Source organism: Typha latifolia, chromosome 7 (assembly GCF_019914945.1).
Source record: "Typha latifolia isolate L0001 chromosome 7, TyphaL0001v2, whole genome shotgun sequence".
Classification (NCBI taxonomy): domain Eukaryota; kingdom Viridiplantae; phylum Streptophyta; class Magnoliopsida; order Poales; family Typhaceae; genus Typha; species Typha latifolia.
Window position 1 is genome coordinate 14087654 of NC_133092.1, and position 15099 is coordinate 14102752.

At 41.0% G+C, this 15099-nt stretch overlaps 3 protein-coding genes and 1 long non-coding RNA gene across 6 annotated transcripts; 3 read left to right on the forward strand and 1 right to left on the reverse strand.

Annotated features, from left to right (window-relative positions):
- Positions 1 to 756: 756 nt before the first annotated feature.
- LOC140791899 (uncharacterized) lies at positions 757 to 2185 on the reverse strand. Its single transcript, XR_012109648.1, has 2 exons — positions 2053 to 2185; positions 757 to 1253 (listed from the first exon to the last, which is right to left on the reverse strand). It is a non-coding gene; the product is annotated as an uncharacterized lncRNA (long non-coding RNA).
- Positions 1974 to 7220, forward strand: LOC140791896 (phosphatidylinositol transfer protein CSR1). 3 transcript variants are annotated; one of them, XM_073142616.1, is made up of 6 exons: positions 1974 to 2184; positions 5326 to 5478; positions 5725 to 5871; positions 6288 to 6440; positions 6604 to 6726; positions 6832 to 7220. In XM_073142616.1, exons 1-6 carry the CDS (start codon positions 2056 to 2058, stop codon positions 6907 to 6909), a joined length of 783 nt encoding a protein of 260 aa, XP_072998717.1. In that variant the 5' UTR covers positions 1974 to 2055; the 3' UTR covers positions 6910 to 7220. The 3 variants fall into 3 exon arrangements, 1 of the variants encoding a protein (XP_072998717.1); XR_012109646.1 differs by lacking the exons at positions 5725 to 5871; positions 6288 to 6440; positions 6604 to 6726; positions 6832 to 7220 and adding an exon at positions 2335 to 4780 and having other exon boundaries at positions 2061 to 2184; positions 5326 to 5464; XR_012109647.1 differs by lacking the exons at positions 5725 to 5871; positions 6288 to 6440; positions 6604 to 6726; positions 6832 to 7220 and adding an exon at positions 2393 to 4780 and having other exon boundaries at positions 2064 to 2184; positions 5326 to 5464.
- A 226-nt stretch (positions 7221 to 7446) lies between these two features.
- On the forward strand, positions 7447 to 9634 carry LOC140791897 (uncharacterized). Its single transcript, XM_073142617.1, has one exon. It carries the CDS (start codon positions 7660 to 7662, stop codon positions 9487 to 9489), a length of 1830 nt encoding a protein of 609 aa, XP_072998718.1. The 5' UTR covers positions 7447 to 7659; the 3' UTR covers positions 9490 to 9634.
- Positions 9635 to 11616: 1982 nt separating this feature from the next.
- LOC140791900 (uncharacterized) lies at positions 11617 to 15072 on the forward strand. The gene is made up of 2 exons (XM_073142618.1): positions 11617 to 11759; positions 11925 to 15072. Exon 2 carries the CDS (start codon positions 12005 to 12007, stop codon positions 14906 to 14908), a length of 2904 nt encoding a protein of 967 aa, XP_072998719.1. The 5' UTR covers positions 11617 to 11759; positions 11925 to 12004; the 3' UTR covers positions 14909 to 15072.
- The last annotated feature ends 27 nt before the right edge of the window (positions 15073 to 15099 follow it).

Genomic DNA, 15099 nt, shown 5'->3' on the forward strand with positions numbered 1-15099 from the left:
TATCCGAGTGCAGTGGATCATGTGGACCAGTTAGCAAACACATCCAGCTACCCACATTATGAACTATATATAAGAAATTGTTTTAAGATCAAATCCAACTCCTACATTTTTAGTTTGAAGGAGTTATTGGATACTACAGCACATGACTAACCTTTTCTTTGATACATCTAAAATAACACTGGAATAAGTCAACCACCACAACTAATTACTAAAATTTCCTAGTTTATACTTCACAATATATTTGACTTCAAGTGCATTGATCATGCAGTTAGGTAGGAGGTGTCAATAGATCAATTAGCTCTCATGCTGCATGATTTCTTAATAGATAGAATTTATTTATATATATTGAAGACAGTTAGTTAGCTAGCTAGCTACAACTGGGCCGGGGCATTCAAAGAGTTTTAAACATGTATAACAGCACACCCACAATTAATTAGCTGGTCGGATGAATGTTTAAATTGCATGGCTTGGAATTAGTTGCTATAGAATAGTTGGAATTCTCAAGATGCTTTTAAGGCATTAAATTAGCTGACAGTCGGCAACCAAATTAGTTGCACTGTGCGTGGACTATTTTATGTACACTACAACACCATAGATCTACGTCCAGGAAGTTGAGTATTAATTTGAATGCTTGTGAGGATTTTAATAAGAGATAGAGAATGAAATATCCAACAATCGATGCAGTAACTGTTCTGCTGTTCAGATATGAAATTGGCTGAAAACGATGTGGAATCTTGGCATAAATCATAAATAGAGTTGAATGAATTAAAGCAGAATTACTTTGAAGAAATTATTTCCAGCTACAGAAATATTATAAACATTCTATTACTAGCACCTTCATATTTTAATTTAGCTTTTTAATGGCAACTCCATCGATCACTGGATGGGGAACTTCGTACAGAAAAAAGAAAGGCAGCATCGATCTTTATCACAAAGCAAAAGGTAAAAAAGTATGAGTCGTAAAGCTAGCTCGTTGCTTATATTAACGGATGCTTGCAAGCTTTTTCACATTGGCGAGGGGATTCACCTACTTGGGGTGTAGCAATTAAATCGATAAAAGATCAAGAAGCCTACCATACCACCGTGCTCCTGCTTGGAAAGAAGAGAACATAGTTTGAAAAGTTGAATAGCTAGTGGCAACCATAATGGAAGCTGCAGCCATAATGTAGGTAGTACGTATAAAAACTCTTCCTCCCTCAGTCGATGACCCTCTTTATCAAGAGACTGAACAGTTTGTCTATTTGTCGAAGCACCTGCAAAACCATTAAAGATAGATAGAGTTGTGAATCATCACTGCCATGCATGCCGGCCTGGCCAGGGCCCAGGTGTCTGTCTGCCTTCATTCCTCTACCTCTATTAGTTTAATTAGTACATTTCATAAAAATAAAATAAAAAGGAAATAAGTGAAACAACCATGCAGAGTTCATGTGCCTTGACATAAATAACCATCATCAGCTAGCTTCACAGTGGTAACTAAAGGTAGGTATATATATATATATATATATATATATATGTACATGTGAAAGGAAGAAGAATCAATTCATAGTATGAGTGTTCCCACACTAAAGGGAAAAGTGCATGTTTGTTTCGAAATCTCACTATATACAACCTCGTCAGTCATGATAGATATAGTTCATCATCTTCGTCACAAGACACTCGGATCCCCCTTAACATTACGTACCATGGCTTGCATGCAAATAATCATTACGTATCCCAGTTTCATCCTAGGAAGAGCATCATCATCCATCATGCGATCGCCAATAATATATATAAACTTGGTCTAATAGTAATAATCTAACTCGACTCCAAAATGATTCACATTGGATATAGATCATGAAGCTGGATTTTAAGGCCCATCCCATTCAGACCTGAGGCCCAATTAAAAAAAAAAAGGGTAAAATAAATAAATAAAAATTAGATAGCTCGATATGAATAAACCTATATCTGATGACGAATCAAGACATGATGGACGAACTACAGTTAATTAAGGATCCGAACCTAATCCAAGAAACACTTCAATTTATTAACAAGAGGAGGCCCAAGTTTTGTTACCTCATGGCTCTGCGGTTGTGCCACTCGCTTCGTCTTCCTCCCCCTTCATCGACCCCATCATCCTTACGCAGCCGGATCTTGAGATGCTCCGCAGAGTACCAGTCCCTCCGCCAATCCCTCGACACAAGAAAGGTATCCCTATCTCTTGCTTCCTCTCCCAATTCCCTAGTATCATTCTGCTAGCTCGGCTTCCTCTTTCTCCATTACCTTCTATAATTTTTTTTTTATGACTTGGGTATCCTTAGCAATTCAATAATTAGAATTCATGATGCTGTTCACTAGTTCCCAAGTTGCGTTAGGCATTGATTTGGTTGTTCGTGACGTGATTGGAGACTCTCAGGCCAATTTTGGGCGGACATCTTTATCGATACATTTATTTGGATTTCTAGAATTTTGACATGAGGAAGGTGAGGTAAAAGATGGATTTGATGCCACGCGAGGAACGACCAAAACAACGTCGGTCTCGTTACGATGAAGCAAATCTCAGACATAGGACAATTGCCTCGTTCCTCCCTTTGTTAGACAAATGTCAAACCGCGAGAGACTTGAAGCACCTACTTGCACCATTGATCGTTGTCGGGCTTTTGAAGGATGCTGCAGCATTGCGCAAGGTGGTGACTTTGTGCTCAATTTCACGGATAGCGAGGTTGGACTGGGCGGCTACGTTCTTGAGGCATGCTGACCATCCTCAACCTTTCACATGGAACACTGTCATTAGGAGTTACGAGCAAAATCACGAGCCGTTGAAAGCAATTAAGTTGTATAAGGAGATGTCGTGCAGGGATGTATACCTTGACAAGTTCACCTTCCCTTTTGTACTCAGAGCGTGTGCTAGTATCCGGGCGCTTAAGGAAGGAGAGCAGATTCATAGTCGAGTTCTAAAGGGTCCATTGAGTGTAGACTTATTTGTACAAGGGTCATTGATTTTTATGTATGCCCATTGTGGAAAGATGGGAGAGGCAGAAGTTGCTTTTGATGCTATGCCTCACAAAAATTTGATAAGTTGGAATATGATGATCAGTGGGTATGTTAAAAATGGAAATGTCGATTATGCATTGAAAATGTTTGATAAAATGCCCGAACGTGATCTGTTCTCCTGGAATTTGATGATTGACGGGCTTTCAAGAGATGGGAAAATTGAATCTGCTAGGCAGTTATTTGACGAAATGCCTGCGAGAGATGTTATTTCATGGAATTCAATGATTGATGGCTATGCAAAATGTGGAAATATGACATCTGCGAGGGAGTTATTTGATCAGGTTCCAATTAAAGATGAAGTCACCTGGGGCATCATGCTCAACGGATATGCTAATAATGATCAAATAATAATTGCTCATAATTGGTTCGAGAAAATGCCCTATAAAAATCTTATAACTTGGAATTGTTTGATCAGTGGGTATGCTAAATCCGATAATATCACTGTAGCACAAAAATTGTTTGAATCAATGCCTAAGAGGAATTTGACTTCTTGGAATGCCATGCTTGATGCATTTGCAAAGCATGGGAAGTTAGACCTCGCATTCCAATTATTTAATGCAATGCCAATCAAGGATGTTGTTTCTTGGAACATTTTGGTTGACGCACATGCTAGATTTGGGCAGGTGGAAGTAGCTCAGAAGCTTTTTGATGATATGCCATATAAGGATGTGGTCTCATGGAATGCAATGATTGCTGCCTACAAAGAAAATGGACTATCAAAAGAGGCAATTGGCTTGTTTTTTGATATGCATTTGCTTGGGGAGACACTTGATTGCTCTACTTTAGCTATTGTTCTCTCTGCTATAGCTGATTTAGGTCTTATTGTCCAAGGTAGATGGCTTCACGCTTATGCTGATAGGAACAAGTTCCCGCTGGATGGTGCCATTGGTGTTGCTCTCATAGATATGTACTCCAAGTGTGGGCATGCTAATATTGCCAGGAAGATCTTTGATGGCATCCATGTAAAAAGTAGGGATCATTGGAATGCAATGATATCGGGGCTTGCATTTCATGGATGCGGATATAGTGTTGTCTCCTTATTTGAAGATATGGAGAGATCGCTGGTAAAACCAGATGATATAACATTTATTGGTCTATTGAGTGCTTGTAGTCATGCAGGCTTAGTATTTGAGGGTCATCAGTATTTTAGACTTATGAGCCTCAAGTATGGATTAACTCCCAAGATCCAACACTATGGATGTATGGTGGACCTTCTAAGCCGTGCAGGATTTCTAGAAGCTGCAGTTGTTTTAGTGAATTCTATGCCAATGAAGCCCAATGATATTGTTTGGAGAGCACTTCTTGGTGCTTCTAGAAACCGTAGGAACATTGAAATTGCGGAGTATGCGGCAAGGCACCTCATTGAACTAGTGCCTTATGATAGTAGTTCCTTTGTGCTACTGTCTAACATATATGTTTATAAAGGTCAGTATGAAAATGCTAAGGACATATGGAAGATTATGAAGGAGAATAGGGTATTAAAAAACCCTGGTTGTAGTTGCATTGAGTTACATGGTTCCCTTCATGAATTTTCAGCAGGTGACACTTCACATCCACAGTTTGTGGAGATTTATCTATTACTCAAAGATATGATGACAGGATTTGAGTCAGCAGGCTATGTACCAGATGTAGAGCAATCACTCTTTTGACTCTTTGGACTAGGAATTCTGTTCCTTATAACCTATCCTGGAGTTAGTTACTGTCTATACCATCTATATACAACCACGCAATATAGAATCTTTTGCCACTGGTAAGCGACACTAATCTCCATTTTTAGCTTGAAAAGTTCAATCACTTGGTACTTGTCTGCAAATTCATTTACTGGAATCCTTTTTTTTTTCTGGTAATTAGTACTTGTTGAAATTTAGAACTCTGCAGAGTTTTTTCTGGTAATTAGTACTTGTTGAAATTTAGAACTCTGCAGATTTTTCTTGGTTACTCAATGACAATAATGAGCTTAGCCCATGATATTGATTTGTTACCTTTCTTTCTTCTATTGCTAAGCTTTACATTGCATTCTTGTACTTTGCTAGTAGCACTGCAGACCCATTCTGACACTTCACATTTATTTGCACCACTCTATCTAACTTCCTGTTGCTACATAATATTTGGATAATCGTAGCTTCAGACCACTCTTTCAGAGTATACCATTTGCTGCGTTTCTTTCAAATTTCTGTTCACATGGAGACTTATCGTGTTTTTGACCTGTTGTTTCCTCAAATGCCTGTTTATGTGTACAGAGAGTTGTTACATGTAGCTTGAATAATGTCTTATTTTTGGTTTGTCAATCTGCAGTTTGTGTTGGAAGTGAAAGAAAAACTTGAGAGAGAGCATTCTGAGCTCCCAATAGGCAAAAATGGAAGAGATGATGAAGACATGATCCTTTGGTTCTTGAAGGACAGGAAGTTTTCTGTGGAAGATGCTGTCACAAAATTGAGCATAGCCATTGTATCCAAACACTGCATTCAAGTTCCTAAAACAATGTTGTTAGCCATTTGTGAATTGTCATAAAAGAACATACATATCAGTGAAGATGTTTTTCCAGGGTGAGCTCTGATGACCAACTTTTATTAGTTCTTTTCTTTCATCTGTGAACACCAATGTTAACAGTTATCTCACCTTTTAAGGGTTTTTAAAGTTACGAATTTATACTAGAAACTTTGTTCTGTATTGGAATCCTTTCATCTTATTCAGAAATGGCGTCAGGATTTTGGCGTGTCAGAATTATCAGAAGAGTCTGTGAGTAACTTATATGGAACAGGCAAAGCTTATGTGCATGACTTTTTAGATGTTCATGGAAGACCTGTGCTACTGGTCGTGGCATCCAAGCATTTTCCTGGAGTAAGTTTCTTTATGCTTCTCAGTCAATAACTTTGGAGATAGTCCTCTTTCATGATGAGTTGTTTATACTTTTTTACTTAAACAGCTCGACACTTTTTTACATAGTAAATAACAAAGAAGAAATGACTGAAAGATGAAGATGCTGAAAGTTTCTAAGAGCACACATATTTCAGAATAGCTCATTAATCATTTGATGCATCTTTGTCATACTCAGAACTGGATGTAATTTTTTGTATGCTGAGGTTGTTGTTTCTATGCACTTACCCACTGGAAGTGAAGTATATTATACTTATCACTACATAGTATGATTACATCACTAGCTTATCATGTTGAACTTTTTGATGTATCTACCTCTGTGTTTCCACTGTTATCGTTGGAGCATTTTCACTGATATACCCGTAACAATATGGTTACAGAAGCAGGATCCTGTTGAGAATGAGAAGCTCTGTGTCCTTTTGCTAGAGAGAGCATTGAGTAAACTTCCTTCTGGAACAGAAGATATACTAGGGATTTTTGATCTTCGAGGCTTTCGTACAGAAAATGGGGACGTCCTCTTCTTAAAGTTTTTGGTAATATTTTGCAACTACTTGCTGCCTTATTTGATATACTTGAACCTGCTGTGTTTTTCTTCCCTGTTTTAGCAAGTGATATGACAGCAACGATGAAATTTGAATGGTTTACAAGTTAAGTTTCACTTTATAGTATGATATTCCATTTCTCTTGTCCTTCTAGATCGACGTTTTCTATTATTACTACCCTAAGCGACTTGGTGAAGTCCTATTTGTAGATGCTCCTTTCATGTTTCAACCTATTTGGCAGCTTGTCAAACCTTTGTTGAAATCGTACGCCTCCCTGGTAAGTCACAAGGCCACAGTCAATATATCGGATCCACATTTCTTATTTGTTGTAAGTTTCGAGCTTTTTACGTTTACCCTTATCTTTTTTTTTTTTCTTCTCAAGGTGAGATTCTGTGATGCTGGGACTGTGAGGAAGGAATACTTCACAGAGGAGACTGTGCCAGCCGACTTCCGGGGTTGACTCTCTCTCTCTCTCTCTCACCATGTAGATATCATGGGGGCTACGGGATTTGGAAAAAAAGAAGTTGGCAAAAGACTTGAGAAACTGTGGGCGTCCACTATCTGTTACAGCTTTATGTTGCTCTTTTACACAATATAAATGTTATAACTAGAAGAGAGTAATCTGATGTGAATCCTCAAGTCACCTGTGCCATGTAAAGTAAATGAAAAAAGAATGCAGCAATTTGTATTGATGGGATGGGATACATGGGCGAAAGAAATTATGTTGAGAAGAATCTCTCTTTCAATACTATCTTTTAGAAAGAGGCATAAGCTTAGCTGTTGGACGAATAGGCTCGACTTTTTGGAAAGTGAGACACTTAGATCTTCGAGAATTTTGTATATTAGATGACTTAGATTGCATTATCTTGTCCATCCATCATCATCATCAGCATGATTACATAATGGGCCGGCCTAGTTATGCTACAAGTACAACTCTGAAGAATATAACAGGTCTATTGGGCTGGGCCGGTATTCGAATGAACAACTTCGGACTATAAGCCATCGTCTTCTTCCCCGAAGATTGGGGAACCCTAATCTTTGGATTCAATGCTTGCATGCGTCTTCTCTGAGAATGTTTTTCGATTCCCCCCTACCTCTTTTCAGAAAGGTGTTATTATATGTACAACCGAAAAAAGTGTCTTGGAAAGAGATTATAGTCCAGAAAATTAGAGAGAGAGAAAAAAAAAATGAGAGTTTTTGATGGGTTTTAATGATCCCGGGATTTGCTTTGGTCCTTCACTCTGGGGCGGAACCAGGACATGAGGGGAGGTTAACTAAGGTTATCTCCCTCGACCTCGACTCATTCCCATGTAAACATCCCGTCCTCCTTATGAACGCGACTCTCGCTCGAAAAGCTCGCGGCATTGCCTGCCTCCTCCGACCTTTTTGCAAATCCCTCACTACTCGTATATTAGAAAGCCCTTCTACTTCCTCCCGCTCAGCCCACATAGCCGACTTCCTCAGAAGAGGTGGAGCAAATTGGGATTCCCTAAGCACCACATTCGCATCCATACAACTAACCCACTCCCTTGTCGAGGACGTCCTTCTCGATCTTAAGGTACCTGACGCCAAAAAGGCGTTAACTTTCTTCCATTGGTCCTCCCAGAAGCACAATTTCCTTCATGGGCTTCGCTCCTATTGCTTGCTCGTCCACATCCTCGTCCGCGCGGGACTTCTTCTCGACGCCCGGGCATTGCTCGAGTCGGCTATAGAGAACCATTTGACATCTGAGTCCTCGAGTTCTTCCCTTGTTGAGATGCTCTGGAGCACTTACGAAGCCGTTCTTCCGGGTTCGCGTGTTTTTGATCTTTTGGTGCAAACTTACTCGAAGGTGAGGATGGTCGAGCTGGCTTTCGATGCTTGCAGATACTTCAGCGATCGTGGGTTCTCGTCCAGTCTCATCAGTTTCAATGCGGTGCTGCATGCGGCACACAAATCCGGTCGGACTGAATTGGCCTGGAAGGTGTTTGAGTATATGCTCGGGAAGAGAGTGTACCCGAATCAGGCTACTGTCGAGACCATGATTAGTTTGATGTGTAAGGAGGGGACTTTGCAGAAGATGATTAGCACTGTCGACAGAATTCATGGAAAGAGATGCGCACCGGGAACGATTGTCAATGCGTCACTTGCTTTTAGGATTTTTGAGGAGGGGAGAGCTGAAGAAGGGATTTTACTGTTGAAGAGAATGCTGCAGAAGAATCTGGTTTTCGATGATATCGTCTACTCTTTGATTATATTTGCTTATTGCAGGATGGGTAAATTGAAACTAGCATATGAGCAGCGTGATGATATGATCAACAGAAGTTGTAATTTGAATGTCTTCATTTATACTTGCTTTATTAGAGCTCATTGTGATGAAGGTGACATGGAAGAGTCCATAAGATTGATGCAGGAAATGCTATCCATGGGCTTGAACCTGTATGACGACACTTACAATTATCTTATAGCGGGTTGTTCTAAAACAGGGAGATTGGAGGAGTCCTTGGCCTACTGTGAGAACATGCTCAAAGATGGTTTTTTGCCTAACTGTGCCACTTGCAACGAGATGTTGAGCACGCTTTGTGTGTCTGGCCAAGTTAAGAAGGGAAATGAATTACTCACCCTGTTGATGGATAAAGGGTTTATTCCGAATGAAGTGACATACTTAAAGCTTATTGATGGGTATGGAAGGATAAAAAATGCTCAAGGGATTCTTAACATTTACTATGAGATGGAACATAGAGGTATGAACCCCGGTCTTGAAGTTCTTACTTCATTGATTCAAAATCTCTGCGAGTGTGGTAAGTTGAAGGAAGCTGAAAAAATCTTGATTGTAATGCGAGGGAAATCGCTGATCCCCACTAGTTGTATATACGACACATTGATAACAAAGTACTGTGAGAAGGGTGATAAGAAAAGCGCACTTTGGTTCTATGATGAGATGATGAGAAACAAGCTGATTCCCTCTGCTTATACTTTCATGATACTAGTGAGGAGAATAATTGTAGGAAAACATTTTCAGTATGACAGGCACAGCCAGGAAGTAGATATTCTCAAATAAATGTAACTGTGGACATCTGCCGATGGTAAAGCATGCATTCCTTAGTTGACTGAGCTGCTGTTATTTTGAAACTTGTGTTACCACGCACAAATTCAAAGTTGTTAGATAAAAAAATATAAAAAAAAAATTGCAGTCTTTCTGTGGACGCTCATCTTAGCAAACTTCTTTTAAGGGGTGTCTAAGCTGAGTTCCATTCTGCTAAATAACTTGTTTGCTTCTTTGACCTGCAAGGGTGTGCAAGACTAGAAAAATCTCGATTCAATTGGCGTGAATGTTTTTTACAGTCGTCAAGAATAGAATGAGTTGATATTACATTCTTTCTTTCTCCTACCTTGTCCAATGTTTGAAGGGTTTAGGATTATTCCTAACTCTGCTGGCCCATTTACTTCTGATGTTCTAACCAGTTTTTAGAGTAGAGTCTTAAAATCTCATCTTGCTGTACCGTTGCTCATGAATTCTTTAAATTGAAAGAAAGAAAGAAAGAAAGAAAGTGCATCCAGCTGACGCCAAGCTCGAGTTTTTGTTTATTATTCTCTCTTTTCCCCAAATCTAGCTGCATAATTTAATGCTCAACCTAATCTACAGTAGAGAGTTGGCTAGCAATATCTACTCAATGGATAATTGGCCAAAGTTAGGCTACCGAAGTCAAAACCGGTTCAATCGGGTGGTAGGAAAATACCAGTATTAAACTGTTTCCAAGTCAAAAAAGTGAACATCGAAAGAGGAGATGACTCATCTGCTGTACATCGCAGAATCTCATTGTCCTCGTCTCACCAAACCAGAGGGTAGGTGAATTTATTGTCTGTAGCTTACATCCACATTACCATAACTCCAGTTTTCTAATGCCATTCAGATTCTCTTGAGTAACAAACCAAATAGATGGATGAAGGTCCAGTAATTAATAATAACTCGTCGTATAAAATAATCTTTCATTCCTATCACCATTATTGCATACTCTCGTTGATGATCCCTACCTTCTCCTTTGTCATCTTTTGCTTCTACGATTGCATTCCACCCCTCTGCTCCAATACTATAATCTCAAGTAACTTCATCTCCACGTTTCTAAGATCTAGAGCAGATAGTAATTAAATTTTGTGCTGCAACGGCTGTCTAGTTTCCAGGCTTCTCTTTCTAGCTATTGCGATGAAAAAAAAATCAAGTTCTGCTGAGCTGAGAGAAAGATATTATCTTCTGGCTATCATTCTCCAATGAGCACTAGAAATTTGTATGTACATGATGAGAAAACGAAAGCTAGGTGCAGTCCTAACATCTGGTCCACAGGCTATTCCTCGTTTCCTTGTCATGGGATCTTGACGGGATTCATGATTCATCTTCGTATATCTATCATACATACCTTGATTGCTATAAAAATGGGGCAAGGGTTGCCAAACCAAAGGAGAGTGACAAAAAAGGACTGGGCAGTGAAAAGCTAAAGCTAAATGGGGGGTTTTTTTTTTTTGGCTAGAAAGATACCAGAACCAGTGACATGATAGCATTCTGTCTCTATTTGTTTAGAGCTCTCTCAGGATAGGAATCTCAGTTAATTACAAGGGCCGGTAAAAGGGACCATGCATGTTCAGCTCCAGGAACCCATTGGATCCCCATGTTCCTCTTCATTTACAAAGATGAACATGGAGCACACTTGAGACTAGAGTTGGTTTGCACTGCATGGTGTGGTAGTTATGCGTCCTTTGTTTTCTTGTGCTAATAATTCTGCAGTAGGTGGGCTTAGGTTGAGAAAATTGAGGGAAAATCTTCAGAATCCACTGGACCACGAATCGGTCGCTTGTATCCTCGAGATCCTAAAGCATACTGTAATCGAGCAATCATTCAGATATCATGACAACAGAATTACATCAAATAAATCATTGCACTGTTAGAAGTGTTTTCGTTTCAACTTCTAAGATTTATGAGTTTAATTTCCCAGACACATTGAGATTCGATATTTAATGAATTATTTTTATTAGAGCATTATATTGTAAGAGCTGATGTGGTCGTCCAATTTATAAAATAGGATCTTATAATCAATAAAAATAAAAACCTTCAAGACCCACATATTGAGTTACCCAGTAGCTAGCTACAAGTTGGTCTATTTAACCCTTTGAGCATGCATAAACTCGGAATCTTGTCTGAAAACAGTCTTCCCTACCTCACAAGCTGCCTGAAATCTTTTTTGTGTTCCTTGTGAAAGCAAGGCAGCACTTTACAAGTCACCCAAAGGAAGAGAGAGAGAGAGAGCAGACATACTATAAAATCATGCTCTTGAAAAGGTACCCAACACTTTCCAGTTGCTTTTTACCACCCTCCTAGTGAAATATTTGTAAGGTTGGAGTTGCTTGCTTGAAAGCTATAACCATTAACCAATTACTCATGAGATGGTAGTATGGTACCCATCGAGATACTAATATCTTGCTTGGGTGCTTCTTTTTCCCCAGTTGTCTTGTGTTCGTTCATGGCGCGTTAGCAATATGCTGTAAGTGCATTCTGCTCCAATTCACTTGTTACGTATTTTGAGATGGATAGCATGCAGAAGTACTCCATCGTGCTTCTTCTATCAATATTCAGCACTATACATATCTTTGCAAGTGTAGCCACATCCACAAACTCTGATTCACTCGTTCAAATAAAGTCCAATTTCATTGATCCTGAAAGATTTCTCACTAACTGGTCTTCCGGAGCTGATGTCTGTACCTGGAATGGAGTTACATGTACGGCGAGACAGGGCCATGTCTTGGGTCTCAATTTGTCGGGCTACGGGCTCTCAGGCTCAATATCGCCGGCTATCGGAGACCTTGTCTTCCTCGAGTTTCTTGATTTGTCTTCCAACTCGATATCCGGCCCGATCCCTCCTGAGCTCGGTGTGCTGCAAAACCTGAGGGTTCTTCTTCTCTACTCGAACTCTTTATCTGGATTGATCCCTCCAGAGCTCGGCCTTCTGAGGAACATCAGGGTCCTAAGGATAGGCGACAACATGTTATCAGGAGAGATCCCTCCACAACTTGGCAACTGCACTTATTTGGAGACCCTGGGTCTTGCCTCGTGCCAGTTAAATGGAAGCATTCCTATCCAGATTGGTAACCTGAGGCAACTGAAGATTCTCAACTTGCAGAATAACAGCCTCAGTGGCCCAATACCTGAAGAGCTCATCAGCAACTGCAGAGACCTTCAAGTTGTATCAGCAGCAGATAACAGGCTAGAGGGAGACATTCCTTCATCCATTGGAAGACTGGACTCTCTGCAAACTCTCAATCTGGCGAATAACCGACTGTCGGGGCCAATTCCGGTGGAGGTCGGAAGTCTTCCAAGCTTGACGTACCTAAATCTGCTGGGAAACAGACTGAGTGGCTTCATTCCTCCTGAATTGAACCAGCTGAGGCATCTGGAGATATTGGACTTGTCAAAGAACAACCTATCTGGAACCATCCAACTCTCCACGACACAGCTGAAGAATCTGAAGTATCTTGTTCTTTCGAATAATTTCCTGGAGGGTGGCATCTCCGAAAACCTCTGCCCTGAGAAGTCAAGTCTGCAGAACTTGTTCCTTGCGGAAAACAATCTGATAGGAACCATTGATGGTCTGCTAAATTGCACTTCTCTACAATCTCTGGACCTCTCAAACAACAGCCTGAGCGGAAGGATTCCATCCGGCGTAGACCGCCTAACGAACCTCGTCAACCTTGTACTGCACAACAACAGCTTGGTGGGCTCACTGCCGCGGGAGATTGGAAATTTGAGCAACTTGGAGATGTTATCTCTCTTCCATAACAGTCTCACCGGTGAAATTCCCGCTGAAATTGGGATGCTAGAAAGAATGACAGTCTTCTTCCTATACGAGAACCAGATGACAGGGATGATACCTCAGGAGCTGACCAACTGTTCGAGCTTAGAGGAGATAGATTTCTTCGGCAACCACTTCTCGGGGCTGATTCCTGATAACATTGGGAGGCTCAAGAACCTGGTTTTGCTCCAATTGCGCCAGAATGATCTCTCAGGCCCCATTCCTCCAAGCATGGGCTATTGCAGCAAGCTCCAGGCATTAGCATTGGCTGATAACAGGCTCTCAGGGACTCTTCCACACTCTTTTGGATTCCTCACTGCACTCAGGCTCATCACATTGTATAACAACTCACTTGAGGGTCCTCTCCCACATTCACTCTTTGCTCTCCAGAATCTCTCAATCATCAACTTCTCCCACAATAGATTCACTGGAAGCATCCTTCCCCTCCTTGGCTCAACCTCTCTCACTTTGTTAGACCTGACCAACAATAGCTTCTCCGGCGTGATTCCCTCGGCAATTGGAAATTCAAGGAACCTGACTCGTCTCCGACTAGCCTGCAACCAATTGCGCGGTGGAATTCCCTCTGAATTAGGCCTGCTTGAGGGGCTAGACTTCCTTGATCTATCATCCAACAGTCTCTCTGGCGGCATTCCAAATGAGCTCTCAAACTGTAAGCAGCTGACTCATCTCCTTCTCAGTGGAAACAGATTGGTGGGCAGGGTCCCTTCCTGGCTGGGAAGCTTGCAATACCTTGGAGAGCTTGATCTCTCATCCAATAACTTGCTCGGAGACATACCAGTAGAGCTAGGCAGCTGCTCAGGACTACTTAAGCTCTCACTCCATGACAACAATCTCTCAGGAATCATCCCTCCTGAGATTGGAAGGCTCACATCACTCAATGTTCTTAATCTGCAGAGCAACAATCTGTCGGGCTCAATACCTTCCACAATTCAGCATTGTAACAAGCTCTACGAGTTGAGGCTTTCCATGAACTCATTCACAGGATCCATTCCACCAGAGTTGGGACAACTGACTGAGCTGCAAGTGATACTGGATTTGAGTGGCAATCATTTATCTGGAGACATCCCTCTTTCTCTTGGAAACCTTGTCAAATTAGAGAGACTTAACCTTTCTGTCAATCAACTCCAAGGACAGATACCTCCTTCTCTGCAGAGACTGACCAGTCTCCATCGACTAAATCTATCAAGCAATCTTCTCCATGGTCCAATCCCTGCTGCGTTGTCGAGCTTCCCCATGAGCTCATTTCTGGATAACCAACTGTGTGGACCACCTCTGGAATCATGCATGCGCTCGTCCGCGACGAAGCCTCTGTCGGGAGCAGCAGTGGCGGGCATCATCGTAGCAATAGTGTCCATTTCAGCAGCAGTTTGCTTGGTGTTATTGTACATAATGGTTAGGATGTGGAGCAATTGGAGAGAAGTGTCTATTTCAAATGCAGACGGTGAGGAGTACGTAGACAAGAAAGATAACAAATGGATGGGAGACAGCAGCAAAGGTATTGGAAAGTACTGGAAGGTGGATTCCATGTCTTCAGTTGCTTCCCCAGATAAGCAACATAGCTCTGCATCTGAGACGACCATTCTGCAACTGAAGATGGACCTGGGTAACATGGAGAGTTGATTGGTTCTTAACGCAAATCATTCTGTCCCTCCCTCTCTTTTTTTTGTTATTTTCTTTTTACATCATGTCCTTTTCTTTCATGTTGCTTTTTTTTTTTTTCTCTGGTGAAGCTGCTCTTTGTGAACCTTCCTTCTTGGCAGAGAATGTTATTAATTCTTTCTTTATCGATTATGGCACGCCCACGCCCTAGA

Excerpts from the sequence above, each read along its gene's own strand:
- LOC140791897 (XM_073142617.1), top strand. The coding sequence starts at position 7,660 with ATGATCCCGGGATTTGCTTTGGTCCTTCACTCTGGGGCGGAACCAGGA.
- LOC140791896 (XM_073142616.1), top strand. The coding sequence starts at position 2,056 with ATGGCTCTGCGGTTGTGCCACTCGCTTCGTCTTCCTCCCCCTTCATCG. Across the intron at positions 2,185-5,325 it reads AATCCCTCGACACAAGAAAG|TTTGTGTTGGAAGTGAAAGA; the intron begins GTATCCCTATCT and ends GTCAATCTGCAG. Across the intron at positions 5,872-6,287 it reads CATCCAAGCATTTTCCTGGA|AAGCAGGATCCTGTTGAGAA; the intron begins GTAAGTTTCTTT and ends ATATGGTTACAG.
- LOC140791900 (XM_073142618.1), top strand. The coding sequence starts at position 12,005 with ATGGATAGCATGCAGAAGTACTCCATCGTGCTTCTTCTATCAATATTC.